General features: G+C 40.5%; 1 protein-coding gene across 1 annotated transcript in view; it reads left to right on the top strand.

The window, feature by feature from the left end:
* Positions 1 to 388: 388 nt before the first annotated feature.
* The window catches only part of LOC127429159 (electrogenic sodium bicarbonate cotransporter 4-like), a 44,740-nt gene continuing 19,947 nt past the window's right edge, over positions 389 to 25,181 (top strand). The window contains exons 1-6 of the mRNA XM_051678034.1: positions 389 to 524; positions 4,997 to 5,049; positions 18,327 to 18,569; positions 22,881 to 23,013; positions 23,954 to 24,114; positions 24,250 to 24,402. Coding sequence (XP_051533994.1) covers positions 4,998 to 5,049; positions 18,327 to 18,569; positions 22,881 to 23,013; positions 23,954 to 24,114; positions 24,250 to 24,402 — 742 coding nt within the window. The 5' untranslated portion in view covers positions 389 to 524; position 4,997. The remainder of the gene's footprint in view (positions 525 to 4,996; positions 5,050 to 18,326; positions 18,570 to 22,880; positions 23,014 to 23,953; positions 24,115 to 24,249; positions 24,403 to 25,181) is intronic.

Genomic DNA, 25,181 nt, shown 5'->3' with positions numbered 1-25,181 from the left:
GGCGGTGCAACTATGACGATCAGCCTATAATCTCACCCACGACGAGGCTGCACTAAACTGCAGTGGAAAAGCAAGCTCAGAAAAGTAAAGCGAGCAGAGTCGAGTCGAACCGTAACGTGCAGTGGAAAAGTGCCATTAGAGTGAATAGTCTGTTTAAATGAACAGAAGTGGACATGAGAGTGCACAGTGAGTCAGTAATGTCCCTTAACACAGCTCTCAATGGTCCATTTGCCTGAGTCCCAGTTATCTACTTATTGACTCTGTCACCAGTCCATACCATTGACTCACACTTTGTGTGTGTGTGTGTGTGTGTGTGTGTGTGTGTGTGTGTGTATGTGTGTGTGTGTGTGTGTGTGTGTGTGAAAGAGTGGTGAGTGATTGGGAGAGGGTTAAGGATTCATTCTATAACATGTTCAGTTTTTGTCCCATGTCCCATAGAATGTGATCCTCAGTCATTTCCTGTATTGATGAATCATTTTGAATAGCAAACCACCTCTCCGTAACTGCACTGCAATTGAAATCAGGTAAGACATTTTAAGAAGTATTTATTTTTAAGTATGAAACAAGACTGAAGACTTAATTTAAAATAAACTTTGCTGAATGCAGCGGGAAACTTCATTGTGGCTGTGATCTGAAGGATTATGGACTGATACTGAGCAACGTGAAATATGTTCTTTAATTTGTGATTCTGACATTTTTATCTATATTTTGTTTGTTTGGACATCTCTGCTGGAGATGTAAATCATTATTTGCACATTTAGTCTTTACCACCCTGTGTTTTTGAGGTGTGTAAGAAGGCAAGTTGACAAATGACTTTGTTCAAATGTTATTGTGCAGTGACTGATGTTTGAGGCTGAATGAATATTTTAGTAGATACCTGCTTCACAAACAAAAAGATTTAAAGGCGTGTAAAAAGAGAGGTAGTAAATATGAAACAAGAAAGAAATTAGGATAAAAAAATAAAGATACAGTTGTTTTTTTGTGTGTATTTTTTGTACAGAGAACATGACAAATCGTTTGTTTATGTTACATTTATTTCAGTGGAAATTAGGATCTAGGAGCATGCAGTGGAATGTTGATTAATGAATCATTTATGGGTGAAAATAAATTGAGGAAATTTTAAAGAAATGTATAGAGAGTACAGAAAGAGGCTAATCAATTTAATAGATCATGCTTTTTCATAAAGTTTTTCTTCATCTAAATACATGAGATAATCTGTTGATCTGATCAGATAAAACACCTATTATTACTGAATCAGATTTCATTTTACTTAATGAATATATTCATGTTACTTGTCAGTGGTTGTCACTGTACATTCTATTTTAAAGGGTTATGGGAGCTATTAGAATGATAAGAATTATAGCTATTATATGACCTATTTCATGCATTTCAATCACTGATTGACACTTCAGGATTCAGATTAGTGTTTGTGTTAATAGCTTCATCCCATGCTATTATGTTCATGGTGAATTAGCTCTGTCAATACTTTAAATTCTGTATATTTTATCTCTTTTTCAGTGGAGTGTTGATCAAAAACTAATGATCTAATGAACTAATGAGCAATTATAAAATTGTAAAGGGAAATTTCCAAATCATTTTAGTGTGTTTTGGGAGGGGGGGGGGGGGGCTTGGGAGAGAGAGAGTGAGAGTACTTGAAGTTTCAGAGAGCAAGGAGGATAGAAGAAACACAGAGAGAATGAAACATGCTGAAAAGTCAACTCTGTGTCAGTGTTGTAAGTGGGTTGAGTACAAATGGCTATAGTGTCCCATTGATTGGGCCTCTGAGTGAGGATGGCCGACAGCATTTCTATTTCTCTCTCTTTCACCATTGTTCTCTCTTACATTGCTGGCCATTGAGTGTGAAGGACACCAATGTGACAACTAATTATCCAGTTTAGAATACAACAGTGCTAATCAAATGCAGGGCCATGCCTCCTTATTAGTAACTGTGACATTTATTTCCTCACCTGAGCAAGAGTAATGCTGTTAAAGCAAATTTATTGCAGTATTTTGACTATTTAGATGACTAAGATCATTTTGCTACATCATAATATTAGCTTAATTAATTACTGTGAAGAACTCCTATAAGCAGCCTTCTTTAATCCCCAGATAGAAGGAGCATGTTGTTTTTAACAATATCTATATTTTTATTAATATATTTCATTATAAATTATAAAAAATAAAAAATAAATAGCGCCAGATAGATAGATAGATAGATAGATAGATAGATACATAGATACATAGATAGACAGATAGACAGATAGACAGACAGACAGACAGACAGACAGATAGAGAGACAGATAGATAGATCATATTAAATTGATAAGAAAAAGTCTCAGTTGCACTTGAATCATTAACATTTGTAAAGGCCAGAGCCAGCCGTAGTAAAATTACAGTAATTCAGCTAAAAAAAAATAACATAGAAGTTTGGTTTGTTAAGTCAGAAATTATCATTATATGTTTTCTCTTAACTATGACTTCTGTACCTTATTATTATAAGAGAATGAACTCATTATGAGAAAACTGCATTGTCTCTTGCTTCGGCAGTTCAATATTCCTGAACATACTGTAACTGGGAACAAACTATATTTAACACCAGAAACATGATTTACCTTTGTAAAAAAAAAAAAAAAAAAACTCAGAGTGCTTGCAGTCTCCTCTTAGTACTGCAAGTTGAAGACATAGTTGGTGGCGAAAACTGCAGCAAGCCCTGCAATGAAGCTTGGTTGGATGCCTTCACAGATAACATGGCCTTCAATGCTAAAAGTAGCTCTATCACCTGCGACTGACAAAGACAATAATTATGGTTAGAAATAGGGATGTTTAGAGATAATATTGAATGTAGGTTAGAACTTGATTGAGGCTTTGTTAAGGGATTAGGGCAGATTACAACATTATCAATCGAATTTTGAGCTATATGTTTTCCTCAGCTGTCACAGTCATAGTGTTGCTCATCATTACTTTCCACTTTTGATGGCAAACAACTTTGATGAACAAACTATATCCAGGTGACAGTAAAACAATAGTGAGTGGTTAGGCAGGCAGGTAGGTTGACAGAATGACTTGCAGTATGTTCTATACTCCATTCCTTGCTTATGTAACACTTACCTGTCAGTATTAGGCGTGGGCTGGCTTGCAGGGTCAGGGTGCTCTTAAAAGGATATGGACAATAGTATCCAAATTTTGAACAGTATCATGTGTATTGTTTAATCATAGCAGACAGAAAACAAATAATGCTAAGCAAATCTTGTATCAGCAAGGAGAATCAGTCCATCTGTTCTTTCATTGAAGTAGGGTAGGCCATCAGAAGTTGGATGATGTGAAAACTCAACTCCACATCTTCACTCAGGGAGACAACAGAACGCATATCTTTGCTTTGTTTGCTTTTTTGTTTTTTTGCATTTGTCCTTAAATACTTCTCCATTTCTTGTCTACATTCTTCAATAGAAAGCACCAAGGCATGCAACACGCTGATGTTGGTCATGCCTAAATATGAGAGTACCCCTTCAAGTAAAAAGATAGGGCCATGTTATCATTCATTTACTATAAAAAAAAAAAAAGAAAAAAAGAAAAAAAAAGAAACATTTATACTGTATATACACTACCGGTCAAAAGTTTTGAAACATTCATTCTTTATTATAATTTTTTTTAATTTTTTTTAATTTTTTTTTATTTTTTTTTCACATTTAAAGTAATAGTAAAGTCATCAAAACTATGGAATAACATAAATGGAACTATGGGAATTATGTTGTGACAAAACAAAATCCAAAATAAATCAAAACTGTGTTATATTTTAGCATCTTCAAAGTATTCACCCTTTGCCTAGTATTTACAGACATGTACTCTTGACATTTTCTCAACCAACTTCTTGAGGCATCACCCTGGGATGCTTTTTAAACTGTATTGAAGGAGTTCCCATCTATGTTGGGCACTTTTTGGCTGATTTCTTTATTATTTGGTCCAAGTCATCAATTTCAAAAACGTTTTTTTTATTATTATTATTAAATATTAGTTTTATAATGAAATAAATTAATATGGTGGCACAATTATATTTTTATCTACAAAACTAATTTCAAATATTTAAGCATACGCCTTCAGATCGAAAGATTTTTAAGATCATGAAAAACATTTCAGTCAAGTGTTTCAAAAATTTTGACCGGTAGTGTGTATATATATGTTCATGAACATGACATGAACATGGCCATGACAGGGTCTTGATCCGGTGGTCCTCCATCCACACCTTGATGCCACACAGCCAGGTCAATCAATGTGTGGATGGAGGACCACCGGATCAAGACCCTGTCATGGTCAGCCCAATCTCCAGACCTGAACCTCATTGAAAACATCTGGAATGTGATCAAGAGGAAGATGGATGGTCACAAGCTAATCAAACAATTATGCTAAAAATGCTTGAATTTTTGAGCCAGGATTGGCATAAAGTCACCCAACAGCAATGTGAAAGACTGGTAGAGAGCATACCAAGACACATGAAAGCTGTGATTGAAAATCAGGGTTATTCCACCAGATTTTGATTTTTGAACTCTTCCTAAGTTAAAACATAAGTATTGTGTTGTTTATAAATGAATTTGAACTTGTTTTCTTTGCATTATTCGAGGTCTGAAAACACTGCATCTTTTTTGTTACCATTAACCAGTGAGTAAACTGGAGTTCAATGAGTTTTTTTCTCTGGTCCTGTAATCATCTTTCCATCAGTTATTTGTGCTGTTAATTATTTCACTATTGATCTGACTGGCAGAGATTCAGGAGGCAGTTCAATGGCCAGTGTGTATTACTGCCCGCAGTCATGCCCATGATCTCCTGTTGTGCATGATCCAAAGAGTTGTAACAAGAAAGGGCATAACACATTTGTATATTTTCAGAATATAAACTATGACTTGTACTGGTGTTTGAAAGAAAATACACATAAAAAAATAAAAAATTATCTTTGTTATTTATTAATCCATATTATAATTCTTTCTTATTTTCTTTTTCTCAGGATGGATGATCGAGGCATGGACAACAGTCGTTACCGCTATGAGGAGGAGGAGGGTAAGTATCCTTAGGCACAAAACCACACACACACACAAATGCAAGAGCTGGATTGTTAATCACATGATTTCTGTGACTGTACCAAGCAGTAGTTCCCTATTGATTCAGTTCACGAGACATTGCTGAACACTTTGGGGAATTCCTTTTCCACTACCTAGTTGAAGCCTTTGAATCATAACGCCAGTCTTATAATTGGCAATGGTGTTTGAGCCCCTCCCCTTTAGGCACGCATATAAGCGGGCGCTCACACATCATTTCTTCAGAATTTTATTCCTTCAAGACCGACATCATCTTGTCTTGACTACGCACCTGGATCAGCCCTCTCTTCGCCGTCAACGGACACCCATCAGCGGACGGGATTCACTGCAGACGCATCAGGACGTTCTTTGCCTGACTCTCAGCGCCTTCAGCGAGGATCAGCCGCCCCCTCTAGTGTTCCGGCGAAGAACATTCTCTGCCTCGCAGCCGGATCAGGTTCTTCACTCAGCGAGACATCTACCCACTTCCTGCAGCGTCCATGCAGGAGCTGTATCCTTTCATATATATATTGTAATATTCCGTCCAAGTGACGTAAAAAAAACTCATAAAAGAGCCGCTTGTGTGTACGCATCTTTTTAAAGAACTGTTCCTGTGAGTGACACATCGCTCTGTCAGACCAACATGGGGACAGACTGCCCTCACTGTGAGGACATTAGTCTCAAGACGCTCCGCTGTAGGGTCGCCCTCGTTCTAAGGGATGATTCCGCCTCACACACCCTCCCGACCGCTTCTTCTGTGTTAAGTCTCGAGGGACCATCGAGACTTAAATGATCTTGCACCGGCGCAAGCCCCACAAGCCCCTTGATATTCCCACGCAGGGTCTTCGCCAGTGCAATACGCTATGAATGAGCATGGTGTTGTCATATTCGGTGGGTCTGATGATGATAATGATCCCTCACAGCATCAGAGAATGGTCCATGGAAGATGCTGCAGCCCCTTCCCCCACCGAGGGTGAGGAGCGCACACAGGCCATTGATACGAGTTAATCTGCATCATTGTGCAGGCGGTCAAGGAGCTTGGCCTTGAGTGGTCACCTCCTGTCGAGCCTGAAAATTCTTGTCTGAATGAACTATTCCTGCACACCGTCCGCCGTAAAAAGACCATGGTTCAGAAAGCAGTGTCGTTCTTCCCTGAGGTTCACATGGAGCTTACTGAGCTGCCTTCCTCAGGGATATTTCAGCATCTTTGTTCTGTGATGCAAATGTCAGTCCCCAGCAGGAAGAATCCCCCTGGTAGTATAGCGTTTATGGGTATCTAGAGCTCATGCCTTTTCTATTATGTTTCAACTCACCTTCCCCGCTATTTTCACCGGGAACGAGACAGTTTTTATTGCACCGCTTCCTATGCATTGCTTGAATAGCGCGCATACCTCATAGCGGCTGCTCAATGTGTGCTGAAGGCTGAAAAACTCTTTCTTCCTCTCCTACTAAACTCCCTCACCATGATAACCGCGGGTGATTGGTGTCTATTGTTAGTTCGCTCGAGCCTTTACACTATTACCCAATGCCTCATCTTGATGAACTGCTCGATCTGTTGGGCACAGCTTGCTTTTATTCGACGATGGATTTGACAAAGGGTTATTAACAGATCCCCTTAACGCTGATGTCCCTTGGAAAAATGGCCTTGACTTTTCTGTAATTCACACAGAACCGAACTGACCCGTTGCTCTTAGGGACTAGAACGACCAGGCTGGACCAATCACTGTGGGATTCTTCTACTACTCCCAAATCGAGTATTGCATCTAATTCTTCCCAAACTAATTTTTCTTGTGCTTGGGAAGCCGGTAGGGACAGCTATGTACCATTACCCCAGACGTAGTTTCGATGTGGTGCTGTATTAGGTTTGTAAAACCCAGCAGAGGTGAGAACACGTCTGTAAATTCTTTCTGCAACTTGGCAACCTCTGTGACTTGAGATGGTGAGAGGTGGTCCCCACAAGGGACTGGGGTGACAGTCCCCACCTCCGGCCCAAGCTCCGCCCTCTCCGGAACTACCATTGCAACATCACAGGGACCGCCTCCCTCCATAATTTCAGGAGGTTGAGATGGTATATTTGATGTGCATCGCCTCTATCTGTTCGTTTTACCTAATAATCGAGATCTCCCACTCATCGTGTGACCTCAAAGGTCCCTTGCCACTTGGCGAGTAATTTGGAGCTTGATGTTGGAAGTAATACAAGCAGGCTTGTGGGACCTCTCAAACTGCAAATAACAGGGGTTCGAACCGTATGAACTTACAAATCATATTTTTCAGGTTTTTATTAAATCGTTCCACCAACCCATCTGATTGTGGGTGGAAAACACTGGTGCAAATTGATACAATACCTAATAATTCATACAGTTTGCATAGTGTTCATGACATAAATGTAGTGCCTTGATCAGTGAGGATTTCTTTTGGAATCCCCACTTGGGAGATTATTCTGAAGAGTGCATCTGCAACACTATGTGCTGAGATGTTGCACAGGAGCAATGCTTCTGGATATTGCATTGCATAGTCCATCAAAACTAATACAAAGCGATGCCCGCGTGTGGTCTGTTCTAATGGCCCGATGAGGTCCATGCCAATAATTTCACAGGGGACCTCGACCAAAGGAATCGGGCTGACATTCACAGCATGCTGCACACCACCTGTGAACATCTCCGTGAATGCCCGGCCAACAGAAATGGGCCATTAGACAATTTAGTGTACAGTGCGCAGAGAGAATGTCACAGCCGTTATTTTCTCATCAAAACGCAGAAAGATGGTAGCCTTCGGCCTATCTACACCTGTGACATTTGAATTGAGTTCTGTTTATAATGATCACATCCAAACAATTCTCTCTGTTTTATTTGCACGCTCATAAACCATATCTTAGTGTGCTTATTAACTTTGGCTCAGCCCATTCTTGAGAACTTGCCTTGCTTCCCCATTTCACACACTGCGTACAACCACTTCCCAGTGGTGAGTGGCACGCTATCGCAATTAGTGTCAAATATAAAGTGGCCGCTATACCATTATGTGAGCGTGTGGTGGCCACTCACTGGCATGTCAGTTTGGGTGCTAAAAATGATAGAACTCGGGTATTCGATCCAATTAGCACGCAGACCGCTTTGCTTCAACTGTGTTTTGTCCTCGACTGTTCTGTCACGGGACATGCCTGTATTACGTGCAGAAATTCACAATAACCTCACAAAAGATGCGATAGAGGTTGTTCCGAGCTGCCACGACTGCAAAGGGTTTTACAGCTGCTACCCTTTCTTTCCGAAGAAAGATGGCGAGCTTCATCCGATCCTAGATCTGAGATGCTTGAATCACGTGCTGAAAAAACGCCCATTCAAGATGTTAACTCAGAAACAGATGTTATCGCACATCCACCCATTGGACTGTTTTGCATCAATAGATCTAAAGGACACGTACTTTCATATCCAAATTCTACAGTGCCACAGGCTATTCTTGAGATTTGCGTTAGAAGGGATGACATCAAGTCCTTCCCTTCGGATTGTCTCTGGCACCGCACACGTTCACGAAATGTGTCGATGCGGCACTCAACGATTGACTATAACTGGCCCGATCAGAGGCTCTGCTATGTGAGCACAGGGATATTATACTTCACCATTTGAACAGCCTGGGTATCAATGTCAACTGGGCGAAAAGCACACTTTCCCCCAGCCAACAAATCTACTTTTTGGGGGTTCAACTCGACTCCATGACCATGCACGCGCACCTCACGAGCGAGCGCGTCCTGACCATTCACCGGTGTCTGTCTCGGTTCAAACTGGGAAAAACATTTCCACTGAAGTCTTTTCAGAAAATGCTGGGTTTTATGCCGTTAGGTGTTTTACACATGAGACCTCTTCAGTGCTGGCTCAAACACCATGTACTGTGACTCACTGCTGCCTGGATGATCTAGCACCATGGACAGCTCCACACCTTTATCAGCAGGGTGTGATGCTGGTCAGGTTTTCAGATGAAAAGTGGTGACCACGGATGTGGCCAACATGGGTTGGGGTGCACTGTGTGATGGACGCCTGGCTTTCGGCACTTGGACAGATGCAAAACGAGCATGGCACATCAACTGCTTGTAAATGCTAACCGTCTTCTTAGCGGTGAAAACTATGTTCCATTCCAACACAGTGAATCAAATCAAATCAAATCACTTTATTGTCATTCAACCATATACACTAGTGCAACAGTGGGTGAAAGTCTTGGGTGCAGTTCCGAACAACATAGCAGTCATGACAGTGATGAGACATATACCAATTTACAATAAACATCAGATATACACAACACAATTTACATATCTAATATACACATAATTACAACACAATATACAAATAATAAAATATAATGTACAGTATACAATAACCACAATATAGAATACACATACACACAATATAGAATACACAGTATACAATAAAAATAGTATACATAAAATATAGAGTAGGTTGTATTGTGCTGTATTGACATTCAGGCTGTCAGCTGATAGTCAGTTGCCAGTGTGTTGTTAAGAGAGAATATATTTTATGACAGTCCAGTGTGAGAAGCGCTGTGCTGATGTATATTGATCGTGAGAGATCAAGAGTCCAAAAGTCTGATTGCTTGGGGGAAGAAGCTGTCATGAAGTCAGCTGGTGCAGGTCCTGATGCTGCGATGCTGCCTGCCTGATGGTAGCAGTGAGAGCAGCCCATGGCTCGGGTGGCTGGAGTCTCTGATGATCCTCCGAGATTTTTTCACACACCGCCTGGTATAGATGTCCTGGAGGGAGGGAAGCTCACCTCCGATGATGTGTCTGGCAGTTTGCACCACACTTTGCAGGGCTTTGTGATTGAGAGCGGTGATGTTGCTGTACTAGGCAGTGATGCAGCCAGTCAGGATGCTCTCTACAGTGCTGGTGTAGAACCCTGTGAGGATGTGGTGGTTCATTCCAAACTTCCTCAGCCATCTCAGGAAGAAGAGGTGCTGGTGAGCCTTCTTCACAATGGCCTCAGTGTGGACGGACCATGTGAGTTCCTCAGTGATGTGGTCACCGAGGAACTTGAAGCTGCTGACTCTATCCACCGGTGCTCTATTGATGGTGATGGGGCTGTGTTCTCTGTCTTTTCTCCTGAAGTCCACCACAAGCTCCTTTGTCTTGCTGACACTGAGGAATGGGTTGTGCTCCTGACACCAGTGTGTCAGAGTGTGCACCTCCTCTCTGCAGGCTGTTTCATCATTGTCAGTGATCAGATGTACCAATATCATATCTAAACTTAATGATTGCATTGGATCTATGTGTTGCCACACAGTTATGTGTGTACAGGCAATACAGGAGTGGGCTGAGAACACAGCCCTGCGGGGTTCCAGTGTTAAGGGTCAGTGATGAGGAGATGTTGCTGCTCATTCTAACCACCTGGTATCTGCCTGACAGGAAGTCCAGGATCCAGCTGCACAGTGAGCTGTTTAAGCCCAGAGCCCGGAGTTTCACATCAAGCTTAAAGGGCACTATGGTGTTGAATGCTGAGCTGTAGTCTACAAACAGCATTCTCACATATGTGTTCCTTTTTTCCCGGTGGGAGAGAGCAGTGTTTAGTGTAGATGCAATGGTATCATCAGTGGAGCGGTTGTTGCGGTATGCAAACTGCAGTGAGTCCAGTGAGGTAGGCAGCACAGAGCAGATGTAATCTCTGATTAGTCTCTCAAAGCATTTGCTGATGATGGGGGTCAGAGCAACAGGACGCCAGTCATTTAAGCAAGTGATTTTGGATTGCTTTGGTACAGGCACAATGGTGGACATTTTAAAGCATGTGGAGACCACAGTCAAGGAGAGGAGAATGTTGAAAATGTCCGTAAAAACACCAGCCAGTTGGTGCGCGCATGCTCTGATGACGCAGCCCGGAATGCTGTCTGGACCTGCAGCTTTATGGATTTTCACCCGTCGGAAGGATCGGGTTACATCCGCTACAGAGACGTAGAGTCAACTAACCTCTGTAGCTTCGGCCGCGAGAGTTCTCTCCATGAGGGCGGTGTTATTTCCCTCGAAATGAGCATAAAAAGTATTAAGCTCATCCAGGAGAGAGGCAGTGGTGTTCACAGCTGAGTTTTTATTCCCTTTGAAGTCTGTGATGATATGAATTCCCTGCCACCTGCTTCTAGAGTCGGTGGTGTTGAACTGTCCTTCAGTCTTGTCCCTGTACTGGCATTTGGTTGCTCTGATAGTTTTGCAGAGGGCATAACTGGCTTGTTTATGCTCCTCCGAGTTCCCGGAATTAAAAGCGGGCGTCCGAGCATTAAATGCCACACAAACATCGCTATTAATCCATGGTTTTTGATTAGGGTAGATCCATATTGTTTTGGTCAGTACTACATCATCTATGCACTTCCTGATGAAACACGTTACGGTATCAGCGTAGACCTCAATGTTGTCATCAGAGGTGGACCAGAACATCTCCCAGTCTGCGTGATCAAAACAGTCTTGTAGCATAGAATCTGATTGGTCTGACCAGCACTGGATCATTCTGAGGGCGGGTGCTTCCTGTTTCAGTTTCTGCCTGTAAGCAGGCAGAAGCAGAATGGAAGAGTGGTCCGATTTGCCAAATGGTGGGCGGGGGAGGGATTTGTAGCCATCCTGGAAGGGATAGTAGCAATGGTCCAAAACCCGGTCTCCTCGTGTGTTCAAACTGATGTGTTGGTAGTATTTCGGTGCTATTGACTTGAAGTTGGCTTTGTTAAAGTCCCCGATCTCAGGGTGCATGGTTTCCTGCTCACTTATACTCCCATACAGTTTCTTGAGTGCCCAGTCTGTGTTGGCTTGTGGGGGGATGTACACAGCTGTGATAATGACCGCTGTGATAATGACCGCTGCGACGTCTTAATCTGACGAGAACGCCTGCTCTCCTTCCCCTTTTCCGACTTTGTTTCTGCAGCTGGGCTGCCCAGACAAAGGGCTCTGCTGGCGTGTTTGAAAACAGTGGGTATTTAAAGTCAGGTTTTCGGTGTGCTATTGCAGAACCAATGTCCAAAAGTGTTTGTCTATTGTAGACAATAAGGCAGACAACATCCAAGAATTGTACATCCAAAAAACATAAGAATTGTAGATAAAACAAACAAAAAACTGCAATATTGGATCGAAGCTCACAATGCAGCAGCCATACTCGGTGCCATCTACTCATGTTCTGATTCGTACAGACAATTTGTCAGTGGTAGCGTACATAAATCGCCAGGGCGGCACTCGATCGCTACCAATATTGAGTCTGGTGTAACGCCTCCTCGTGTGGAGCACACGCCATCTCCTCTCCCTGTGCGCAACATATGTCCCAGGCCGTTTGAACTGCAGAGCAGACATACTGTCATGCCAGGGGCCGATGGCAGGGGAATGGAGACTTCATCCTCAAACGGTTATGAGGATTTGGGAACTGCAAAAGTGGAAAGTCTACCTATTTGCCTCTGCAGAGACAGCCCACTGCCCTCTTTGGTACTCCATGTCCCAAGCCCCGCTGGAAGTGGCCCACAAGTGGCTGACGACACGCAAATATGTGTTTCCCCCTATACGTCTCCTCCACGTTGTCATCAGAAAAGTCAGAGAGTAAAATTATGGCAATATTAGGCGGACCTCCATGGGAAATACCGCTGAGGAGGGATCTACTCTCTCAAGCACAGGGCATGATTCTGCATCCCTAGCTGGAGCTGTGGAACCTACATGTAGTGCAACGGTCGAGCCAGAATTGGCTCAGTCTTTAATAAACACCAATTTACAGGCTAGAGTGCAATCTACGAGACGCCTCTATGCACTAAAATGGTGTGTTTGCGGATTAGTGCTCTTTACGCAGCAAAAACCCAGTGAATTGCCCCCTAATGGAGATCCTTACATTCCTTTAAGAGTGGTTGGATGCATGTCTTACTCCATCAACACTTAAGGTTTATGTAGCGACCATCTCTGCATTTCACGCCCCAGAGGCTGGCTCCTCTATAGGCAGACACGATCTAATCATAAATTTCCTTAGGGGACCGAGGCACTTGAACCCCCCCCCCCCCGCCCTGCTACAGTTCCAACATGAGACTTGAATCTGGTGCTGAGGATGCTCACGAGCCCCCCATTCGAACCCTTGGAATTCGTTGAGTTGCGTATGCTCTCTTTAAATACGGCACTGTTGTTGGCTCTGGCCTCAGTCAAACAGGTTGGCGATGTACAGGTGCTGTCCATTGACAGTTCATGTCTGGAATTCAGTCCCGGCTTTCATAAGCCACCATCAAACCCAAAAAAGTGCCTAAGGTGCTTTCCACACTCTTTAAGGCTCAGATAGTGCACCTACAAATGTTATCATCTCTGCCGTCTAATTCAGGTGAGGAGCAGTTAGCACATTTATTATGTCCTGTGCGGGCATTACACATGTATGTGGAGTGCACTCGCCAGTTTAGACTGTCAGATCAGCTCTTTGTTGGTTATGGAGGACACACAATAGGCATGTCTGTCTCCAAACAATGACTGTCTTACTGGATGGTTGATGCGATTGCCCTAATTTATGAATCACAGGGCGTGAGATGCCCTATTGGTGTTAAAGCGCATTCAACTAGAGGCATGGCCTCTTCATGGGCATGGACAAATAGTGCATCCCTACAGGATATATGCTTTGCAGCAGGATGGTCTTCGCAAAACACGTTTGTGAGGTTTTATAACCAAGACGTGGCGTCCATCTCTTCACGAGTCCTCTCTGTCTAGAGAACTTACTATTCCAACACCCGGCGGGTGAGCTCGATCCCCTTATCATGGGCAGGCTACCTGTTATATTTTAATACAGTCGCATCTGTAGGCTGCTACCCAATTTACTCCCACTAGAAGTCACAAGCACTTCCAAGCACTTCCACTTCTAATAAAAAAAACTTCCTACCTCCGGTTCAAAGGGGTTAAATCATACTGTGTATATTATATGACTCATACACATCCTCAGACTAAGATTAACTTCCCGTCTGGTTTTCACCATGTGGGGTTATTCATTTTCATACACACTAAGAGATATTATACTCGATGGGCCTGTGACCCAATGGGCCTGTGACCTTATATACATATTCATTCATTTGAAAGCAAAGCTTTGAAAACAAAATCTGGCCACCACTTCATTTACAATACTGTTTCAGTTTCTTGAACTGATAGATTTGCTCAATGTTTAATAACAAAAACAGTTTTGAAGTAGTTACCCGAAGTATCTGGCTCAATTTATCCCAAAGCCACTATTTTGAGGGAAAAATGGTCTCATGAAATAAAGATGTTTTTTAAAACGAAATTTTTAGCTAAAACAATATATGGCATTATACTGTATGTTGTCAGTTCACCAACATGTATTTGCTTTTACACAGGACTGTAACCACCAAAGACAAAAGAGGGAAATACTCCAATATTCAGAATAGAGCTCAATCAATGTAAATTTTCAATGACCGAATTGTATTTTAATTGCCATGTAAAACAGTTTTTAGGATAAAAATACTTTGCACTTTCCCATGTGCTCCTCTCAATCATGGATGGCAACATTTGAAGAGACTTCCTAAATATGACATCCTAGATTCAGGCTCATTTTACCCCACTCTCTCTTATCTCTCCATTATCTTTTCAAGATTTGATAGAGCTCCAATCAGGCAAAAGTTTTTCATGCAATTTCTGTTATTTGCCATCTCACTGAGATGGGAAATTAAAGACTGTCAAATAAGCGTAAAGCACATTATGTTGAAATTAGTCAGGTTATTATTAATGTGCCAACATCTAAAATGTTTTTTTTTTTTTTTTTTCTTACAGTTCCTTTTGCTTTTACAATTAGCCAGACAGTCTTTCCTCCTTCACTGTCTTAAAAAACAAAAACAAATATTAAGATGAAAGACAATTAAAGTTATCACATGAAATTACAAACTCCGGTGTGCTCCCTCAAGGAGAAAATAAAGTATAGGAAGTTGCTCTTGCGCCTTTGACAAAGCATCTTGGGGGAATTTTTAAAACTTTAACACAAAACCATAGGCTTACAAATAAGCTGACAGCAATGAACACAAATAGACAAACAACAAGACAATTCTTGCAGATAGTAGTTAACAGGGATAGTTCACCCAAAAATGAAAATGCTCTCATTATTTGCTTACCCTTAAAGATTGCTCAAGGAGTGTACAAAATCCTTATGACTTTCTTTCGTTGGTGGAACGCAAAAGGAGATGTTTGGCAGAATGACAATCTCAGTCACCATTCACTTTCTTTGCACAGAAAAAAGTGAATGGTGACAAGGCTTATATTCTGCCTAATATCTCTTTTTTTGTGTTCCATGAAAGAAAGAGAGTCATACAGGTTTGGATCAACATGAGGGTGAGTAAATAATGACAGAATTTTGGTCCCACTTTATATTAGGTGTCTTTATCTACTATGTACTAACATGTAAATACATATAATACAATGTACTTATTGTGTAACTACATGTTGTTCTGCAAAATTCTTACAAGATTCACATTTGCTGCTACTGAGGTTGAGGTAAGGGTAGGTTTTGGAGTAGGGGTAGGGTTAGGGTTAGGGGTTAGGCTTTGTACAAGGATTGGGGTAGGGTTAGGGTTAGGTTTAGGGTTAGGGGTAAGGTTAACAGTGTAACTACAGATGCAATTAAATGCAGGTACTTTAAATGTAAGTTCAATGTAACAACCCATATGTACATAATAAGTACATTGTAGTGTAGGGCTTTACTGGTTGTTTAGATCAGTGTTACTATCAGAAATAATTAATGATTATTTCTTTAGTTATTAATTAATATTTAAATTAAATAATAGAATCTAACTCATTAAAACCTCATATGGGGCTCCAGTAAATGTATTGCGCTACATTTAGGAGCGGTTTGGTTATTAGCAATAATGAATAATTATCAAAGATAATAATTAATTAAAATCAATAGAACATTGATGAGAATCAATGTTAGCTTTTTTAATCCTTTAAATCAACAATTATCAAAGATAATCACTAATTATTAACATCGATGAAACATTAATTAAAATTAACACTAGCTTATTGATCCTTCAAATTCAACAATCATCAAAGAAAATTATCAATTATCAAAAATCAATAGAATATTAATAAGGATTAATATCGCCGAGGCACCACCCTGGAATCAGGGACTAATAACCAGATAGTATAACAATCTCAATATTAGATTGTTCTCTTAGGAAATCAATATCGATTTTTGAAAAAACAAAAAAAACAATGAAGACCTGAATCCGAGCACTGACATCCTGTCAGCATTTGACACAAGTGTATGCAAAACAAACCAAAACACTTCTCTTTGAAATATAATAAAGTTTATTTATGGAGTAATATCAATTAATAATTAATACAATGCAGTCAATAAACTTTCGACTAACAACTACAAACTAAACAGTGATATGATTAGATATGGTAACCAAAATAATCCTATAACACATGAGGAAGGTGTGTGTGTGTGTGTGTGTGTGTGTGTGTGTGTGTGTGTGTAAGGAGGGACGTGCACAAAATGGCAGACGTGACTCGTGGAGAGTATGTCATGCGAGATTTCCGGCCAGAGAATATGGCTGTGAATGTGGGCGGAGAGAAACTAGTCAATGGCGTCTTTCAGTTTACCGCGTGTATCCACTTGTACAATAGCTTAAGGACAAAGCTGAGCTTTATCACGAAGTTATCTACTAGCCAAAAATGTGTGCGAGAATGTTTGTGAGGGGTCGCGCGTGTGTGTGTGGTTAGTACGAGTGAGAGAGAGAATTAGGTGAAGCCGGTTTCGCGAACATAGAAGAGAAAGCAGCTGTTAGTTTATCACTCAGAGATGCGGTGGATGGCTCGTAAACCGTCCCGCAGTCTTTGATTCTTTAATGGATAAACTCAGTGTGCCGGTCTCACCCACGATGGCGGAAATACACAACAGTCCAATGTGGTTGGACTACAACACAGCAGATCTCATTCATGATAACAGTACATTAAAGTAATACATTGAGTATTATTAGCAGCAGTGAGCAGACTCGGCAGTCCATAAACTGTACAAGCAATAGCCTTGATACACAAGAATAACACACTATAATATTCTATCTCTGCCCAGACGTAAACCTCTTACTTGAATCGCATGAGGATGCAGCTAGAATGTGTTTTCATCCGTCCTTTAACTCCGACTCGGTTCCTTGAGGCTCAGGTGATGATGGGAGGCCGTTTCCTCGCTCTGTCGGCAGGCGGTACGGCTGCTGATTCTCGGCAGGCTGGCGGAGAAATCAGCGACATCGACTTGATTGAAGATGGAAGAGAAATCTTTTCTCTCTTCATTTCTGCAGGCAAACGGCTGAAGATGTGGATTGCTCAGCGGACTCCTTCGGAGTGTTTGGTGGAACACAGAGTAATCTCAACTCGTCCAGCGAAATGGAGATTGTATGGCCACAGTTTCAAGTCGGACGTTACTTCCTTGTGCCACGAGGCTACACCTGAGAGCAGCGATGAGCTGCGTCTACGCATGGCGAGCAAAGTTGCTGGAAGCAAATCCCAGAAGCATCTCAGAATTATTTCTACTCCCGATGATGTCATGGTTGAGAGCTGTTCTGTTGTGTGCCTCATCCAAAAGGAGTTGAGAGTTTGATCCTTTAGTGAGCAAAGCTTCATGGGATTTGTAGTCTGTTTTGGACTCCCTTTGTTTGATTGTGGCGCGGTTTTTATCAGTAAGATTTATGACTTTGGGCCTCAGTCAGGTTTTACGACTGCTAGGCCTGCCTTTGTCTTCTATCTGAATACATGAGTCCCAACAGTAGTTAAAGACACCTAATATAAAGTGGGTCCAGAATTTTAATTTTTGGGTGAACTATCTCTATAAATGCTTCTTTACTCTCACATACAGTGATTGTTTATAATTATTTTTGCAAACAGTGATTATTCCTCATCCTTTTAATAACAATCCTAAAACATTTAAAATAAGACATGGGAATTGATCATAATTTATACCTATTTTGCTTGATAAAAGTAATGGAACCTTCAAACAATTGCTTTGTTCTCATGATAAAATGAAGGATAGGTAGATAATCAGCTTAAACAATACATTTTGCTCAGGACTAGATATTCTCTTGTAGTAAGTGTCTATGCTTGGACAGCATTGAAAGGTTTTATCAAAGTGTAGAAGATTCTTCTACACAAAGGTTTTAAGGTTTCAGTGTAATGAATATTTATTCTACCTATAGTATCAGTATTGGAGGGAAGGACAATATGTACTGCTGTATAGGTCATTTAACTTCTTACTAAAGTGTCTTTGCACTTTCCTCCAACAGACCATCAGTCTATCTACATCGGTGTGCCAGCGCCCCGTGGTTATCGTCGCAAACGCAGGCGGAGACGTTCGTCCACATCTAGTCGTGATGCAGATGTAGAACGAGGACTTCGTCATGACCATCACAGACATGGACACTATGATTGTGATGACAGAGACCGGTATGATCTTGAGGCGGGCAGCCTGGATCAGCCAGAACATAGCCTGCAACCGGACATCAACAGAACCAGTGAGCCCTTAATCGGTGATTCACATTATTGACATGTAAAATATGTTTTATAATACATCATGTAATAATGTGTTACGCAATAGTTCAACACTTCAATGAGATGGAGCTGAATTAAACAATATCTTAAAGACCCAATGAAATCAGTTGATGAGAGTAGGTGACCTATTTGTGTTTAAGTATTTCCTATTTAAACAGGATGTTTGGGCACATTTGACATATCAAAAGGCCTGTACCTTTTTTGACTAGTGTAAATAGCAATAAAAAGCATCTTCTTTGCACTAAGTGCAAATAGTGTTAGATGCTGTTTGCACCAATGGCAAATACTATCTCCACCCCTAATTAAATAGTAACATACATTATATTGGCATCACTGCAGTGTGTTTATTGCATTTATTTAGAGTCCCACAGACACCCTACACCAACCGCTACCCCTTAACCTTACCCTAACCTTCCCTTACAAAAATTAACCATGGTTTTACTACAGTACTACTAGTATCACCATGGTATTTTGTAGTAAATTTATATTAATGACAAAATTAAACACGGTTGCTATATGAACACCATATTACTATAGTAAAACCATGGTTAATGGGTTAGTTAACCCAAAAGTTAAAATTCTCTCATCATTTATTTACCCACATGCCTATAAAAGCACATAAAGTCAGCATTAACATAATCCATACAACTCCAGTGGTTTAATCAATGTCTTCTGAAGCGATCCATTTGGTTTTGGGTGAGAACCGACCAAAATGTAACTCCTTTTTCACTGTACATCTTGACAGCAGTCTCCTTGGCGATCATGTTTAAAGCTCGATTTCACTTCCGAGTGTCATCTAGCACTCTGCGCATGCGTCAAGCACTAGGAAGTGTAATCGAGCTTGAAATCATGATCGTGCCTAGAGACTGCAATGGCAAGATGGAAAAAGGAATTATAATTTGGTCTGTTCTCACACTAAATCAATTAGATTTCTTCAGAAGACATTGATTAAATCACTGCAGTCTGACGGATTACTTTTAACTTGATCTGCTTTTTGGAGCTTCAAAGGCCTGATCACCATTCACTTGCATTGAATGGACCTGCAGAGCTGAGATATTCTTCTAAAAATCTTCATTTGCGTTCAGCAGAAGAAAGTCATACACATCTAAGATCGCATGAGGGTGAGTAAATGATAATAGAATTTTCATTTTTGGGTGAACTATCCCTTTAAATATACCCGGCTCAAACCTTTCTTTCAACTCCCTGACTTTCACCATGACCAAATCACTGCAAAAAAAATCAACCTTTATATTCTTTTTCATCTAAGTAGTATTAAAGGAAATATTAAGAGTGGAGAAAGGAAACAGGATGGTAAAAATTGGGACAAATGGCAGAATCGAACCCAGGTCGTTCGCACGAAGAAAAGCACATCCACACCATCATTATATCCCACAGCACTGTAACTACACTAAGGGCGCAGTTTGTCTTAAATTTCTGTGTTTTCACCGGACTATTAGAGTGGAAATAGCAGCGCTGTGTGGCAGGTGCAATTTACACCTAGTGCAGGTGCTATTTTACACTTTTTAAAATAGCTAATAGGCTACATCACTGCCATGAACCATGATTTTCTACTTGCTAGTTAGTTGCAGGTAGTATTAGGAGGAGGGACATTGTCATTCTAGAGATAATTGGATTGGACTAAAATCGGCATAGTGCAGCATGAGTCATCAATGTTTTTGGTCCATTTTGCCGGAAGAGAAAGTCTGTAAATTTTCAATGCGTATTTCTGCAAAGGGTCCACTTTGTCAACTTTTAGGAGTGCACTGGCACCAAGGTAATACAATATAACCTCAATACATGAACAGATTAGATGTTTTCTGTAATAGACAAGTTCAAAAGATGTGAAAGGGTTAAATTCAGATTGTGCACAGCAATGCACTCCACACATTTGTTAGACTCAAGAAAAGGTATCTGAATGTGAGAATGCCAAGGAAAGGAAACAATAAGGAGCAATAATGCCATACACTTCTGTGTGTGTGTGTGTGTGTGTGTGTGTGTGTGTGTGTGTGTGTGTGTGTGTGTGTGTGTGTGTGTGTGTGTGTGTGCATTACAGCTGCACTCAGCTTATAGAATATGGATACATAACCCTGCACCCCCATTCTTAATATCATGCTGTGCCGAGGGCAGGAAAGAGTCATGACTGCAGAATAGAAGACCATGAAATACAATTATGATGATGTATAGCTGAATGCTTGAGAGTACACAACTTGCAGGGCATCAAAGTTTACTGTCAGTACTGAAGAGTGAAAAAGCAATCAGACAAAAATTCAGACAATACACACTTTAATTTCTTACATTCATGCTAAATTAGAAGACTAATGATATGCTTGTCATGTACAAAATTGGCTATTTTTACACTTCATTATCTCATATAAAAACAACAGCCCACGCTAAATTGTTTTCCTCATGAACTCTGATTAATAAGTTCCATCCCCATTTATAATTACTGAAAATATCCCATTTTTTTCAGCACTAATGCCTCTGACAGGGACTAATAAAAAAGGCCATAACCTCAGTTCCTGTTGACATGTAATACAATGCTATTGATCTTTTCCTAACTTGTGCTGTAGCTGTGTATAATTACAGTTCATCTCAATGCTGTTACAACAACTTAAGTAGACATAGCATCTGTAACATATTTGAAATGAAATAGTTTGTCCACACCTACTCACTGTTTATTATTACCATTTAGAATAATACTCTATTCATCAAAAGGTGCCATGCTTATTGAAAGTATTTAAAGAATTCCCATGTATACAGGGCACTCTTTGGCTACTTTTCTTTTACTGTCTGGTTTAATTAACCCATTAAAAAATAAAATGTAATTAAAACTATAGTTTTGTAAAGAAATTCATACAATGGCACAATTTATAATTGTCTACATTGCTAATTTCAAGCATTGAAGCATATGCCTTTAGATCAAATGTATTTTAAGATAATGAAAAACCAAATTTCACTCAAGTGTGTACAGACTTTTAACTGGTAGTGTATGTAACCGGCGTTGATTCATGACATAAATGCTGAATTTATACTTTGACTCTTTTTAAAAAAGTTTTTTTAATAGATTAAACTTCAGTTCAATTTAATCAACAGCTTCTTTGTAATCTCTGTTATGTTTCATATCACTGAATTATGATAACTTTTAATTTATTTTAATTATTTATCACACATTTGCACATATACAGTGAAATTATTTATTTTTTTACATATCCCAGCTAAGCTGGGGTCAGAGTGCAGGGTCAGCCATGATGCAGCACCCCTGGAGCAGATAGGGTCAAGGGCCTTGCTCAAGGGCCCAACAGTGGCAATTTGGCAGTGCTGGGGCTTGAACCCCTGACCTTCTGATCAGTAACACTGAGCCTTAACCGCTGAACCACCACTGCCCCTAACTGAGGTTTCTATGACAGCAGCATAATTTACAATGTTCCCTTTTGCCCTAATTAATCAAAACTGTGTTTCTTCTTTAAGCAGTTTTCTCAATATTTAGTCTAAAACACGCTTCTCTTCACATATAATTTATTCACATAAATTTCAGCATTCCTCGTAGCCATAAGGACTCTTTTTTCACTTGTGGTGTTTGAACTGGAATTTCATGCAGGCACTTTGACTGCCACCACAGGCAGAGCCTAGGTATCCTAGTTTAGTGAGCTAACTTCCACTTTTGCAAACTCTTTGTTATGCTGGCACCTCATTTAATCTCAATCTCGACACCTGTGGTATGGGCTTCTGTTCTCCACATGGCTTCTTGAGTCCTTTCTTATGTCCTTACAAAGCCTGTGATTAGCCCCTGTGCATGGAGAATGAAGCAGACAGTGATGATCGAGCCATTGTGGGAAATAAACATTCCACCAAAAATCCCACTGATAAAAGGTGCCTAACAGGTGTTAGAGCTGAGAAATGCAGAGCAAAAGAAATTAAAAGAAGAAAAAAAAAAAAGAAAAAACACCCAGACATTGCCACAGGCTCCCTGGCACTACTTCAGACAAGCCAAAAACAAAACAAGCACAGTGTGGATTTTCAGATTCAGTCACAGCTCACAGAATCAGTCTTCACCCAGAAAATTAATGAACAATGACATTGCAGGTGTTCCTCCAGGGCACAGGCAGCCATCACAACACTACATCAAACCCAGTATTTTTACAAACAGTGGGGGCTGTTTCTTCATAACGTGCTGTGAAGTTGTGCTGCTTGCAACTGCACTTTTTATTTGTGAAAGCTATCCCAGGAAGCTCTTTCATTTTGCTATCTCACTGAGTTTTCAATCAGTTCTCTTCCTATTCATCTCTTAGTGTCCCCAGCAGCAGAGCGACTGCGCTACATTCTAGGGGATGAGGAGGAAACCATGCCCACACCCACTCTGTTCACTGAAATGGACACATTGCAATATGAGGGAGACGAGCTGGAGTGGAAAGAATCAGCTAGGTATACAAGCATACATACATGGCAAACCTAGGCAGTTCATACAAATAGCACCTGTAAGAATAAATAGCAACTGTAAATTCAAAATCATGAAGCGTGACGTTTGTAATTTCTGCACCATTAATGTCATTACACAGAATTGCACAAATAAACAGGTTTCCCAAAAACTCCCCCGTCTGCCACTGGCCAAAAAAACTGATATTCCCTCCTCTAACTTGAACTGTTGGATGAGCCTATCTTGCTCCATTTGGCTGGTCGTTATGCTCAAACAGAGCAATGTTTTGATAATGCCACAGAGCCGCAATGTTTCAACTTTTTGTGGAAATCCTACGAATGGCTTACTTATAATTGTCTCTGTATATTTAGCTGGGATAGGAGAAAGTATTTTAACTAGGGCTGTCAATCGATTACAGTTTTGAGTCGAATTAATTACATGGTGTGCCGATTAATTAATCAAATTAATTGCATATATAAATATTTGCTAAGAAAGCCCCTCAAATAACAATAATTCATTCATAATCTGCATCAGACGGATGCTTTTGGAGCATCTCACTTTGGTTGTATTAGCATACCATTTTTAGGTTGCTGTGACAAGTTAAACATAGTTTAATACTTAGAAAAACATGTCTTGAGATTCCCAAGTGAGATCATTCCTCTGTTTGTTTGAGCAGTCCAACATGTCAGCTTCTGGCTCCTCCAATGATGTGTGTTTTGGATGGGACTACATGTAATAAGTTGATCAGTTTGTCAGAACAAAGGACTGTCAGAGTGTTTTAAAACGATCATTACTCTTTCAAATACATTTGGTGCCGCTAGTGACAAATAAATGACACACTTCAATTTTAAATGAACAAAATCTGCACAACATAAAAAAAATTAAAACAAATGTTTTTTTTTTTATTCCACTGATTGACTTTAACTGTGTCTCTGTGCATATCTGCAGGTGGGTGAAGTTTGAAGAAAAGGTCGAGGAGGGTGGGGAGAGATGGAGCAAACCCCACGTTTCTACACTCTCCCTTCACAGCCTGTTTGAACTGCGGACATGCCTACAGACAGGCACAGTGCTGCTAGACCTGGAGAGTTACTCACTCCCACAGATAGTCGGTGAGCAACAAGCCTCAACTACACTCTGTGAAGATACAGCGTTAGATTGGGTGTCCGCCACCAAGTGGGGGGCTACTGAGGTGTGAACCTCTTCGTATCATATGCATTTAAACCTTTCACTTCTGTTTGATCTAGATGACATCATAGAGCATCAGATAGAGGAAGGGTCAATTGGTCCTGAACTGAGAGATAAAATCAGCTTTGTCTTGCTGAGAAAACACAGACACCAGACAAAGAAGCCTATCCATCGCTCCTTTGCAGATCTGGGCAAGTCTGGGACAGGAGGAAGTGAGTATTTTTTGTCTTTCTGTACATCCCTACCTTATAAAAGTAATCAATTAGACTCCAGTGATTAAATCTATATCTTCAGAAGCGATATGATAAGTGTGGGTGAGAAACAGATCAATATTTAAGTCCTTTTTTACTATAAATCTCCACTCTCACTTTCACATCTGAAAGTGAAGATTGATAATAAAAAAAAGGAAGACAGAAAGTCATACACATTGGGGATGGCATGAGGGTGAGTAAATGATGAGAGAATTTCATTTTTGGGTGAACTATCCCTTTAAAGTGATCACCAAAAATGACAATTCTATGAACACTTACCCTCATGTTGCTCAGACTCCATTAACTGATTTTCCCCCAATGAAAGAAAGTGAGTTATTTAGCAAACTGTCCATGCTGCTCTTTTCCATACAACAATATCAGAGGGGGACCTGTTATTGGCTGTCGAGCTCTTGAAACACAAAAAAGAACAGACCAAAATTTAAGCATACAGGTTATTTGAAAGCTAGGTAGGAACGCAAGATTTTCGGTGATTAACTCAAAGCTATCCAATGGTTTTAGAAGACATGGAATGTATCACACAAGTCGTATGAACTTTTATAGTACTTTTATGGAAGGTGTTTATCTTTTTTGGAGCTTGACAGCCTAGTCACCATCCACTTTCATTTTATGGAAAAAATGAGCCTGGGCATTCTGTTAAATAACTCCTTTTATGGCTCTTTTAAAAATGATGGTGTTTGCGTGACATAACGATTTAATTTTTGGGGTGAAATATCCCTTAT

The sequence above is a fragment of the Myxocyprinus asiaticus genome, chromosome 3 (assembly GCF_019703515.2).
Source record: "Myxocyprinus asiaticus isolate MX2 ecotype Aquarium Trade chromosome 3, UBuf_Myxa_2, whole genome shotgun sequence".
In the NCBI taxonomy this organism is placed as follows: domain Eukaryota; kingdom Metazoa; phylum Chordata; class Actinopteri; order Cypriniformes; family Catostomidae; genus Myxocyprinus; species Myxocyprinus asiaticus.
The sequence above is the reverse complement of the archived record's forward strand: the minus strand, read 5'-3'. Positions and strand labels throughout refer to the sequence as shown.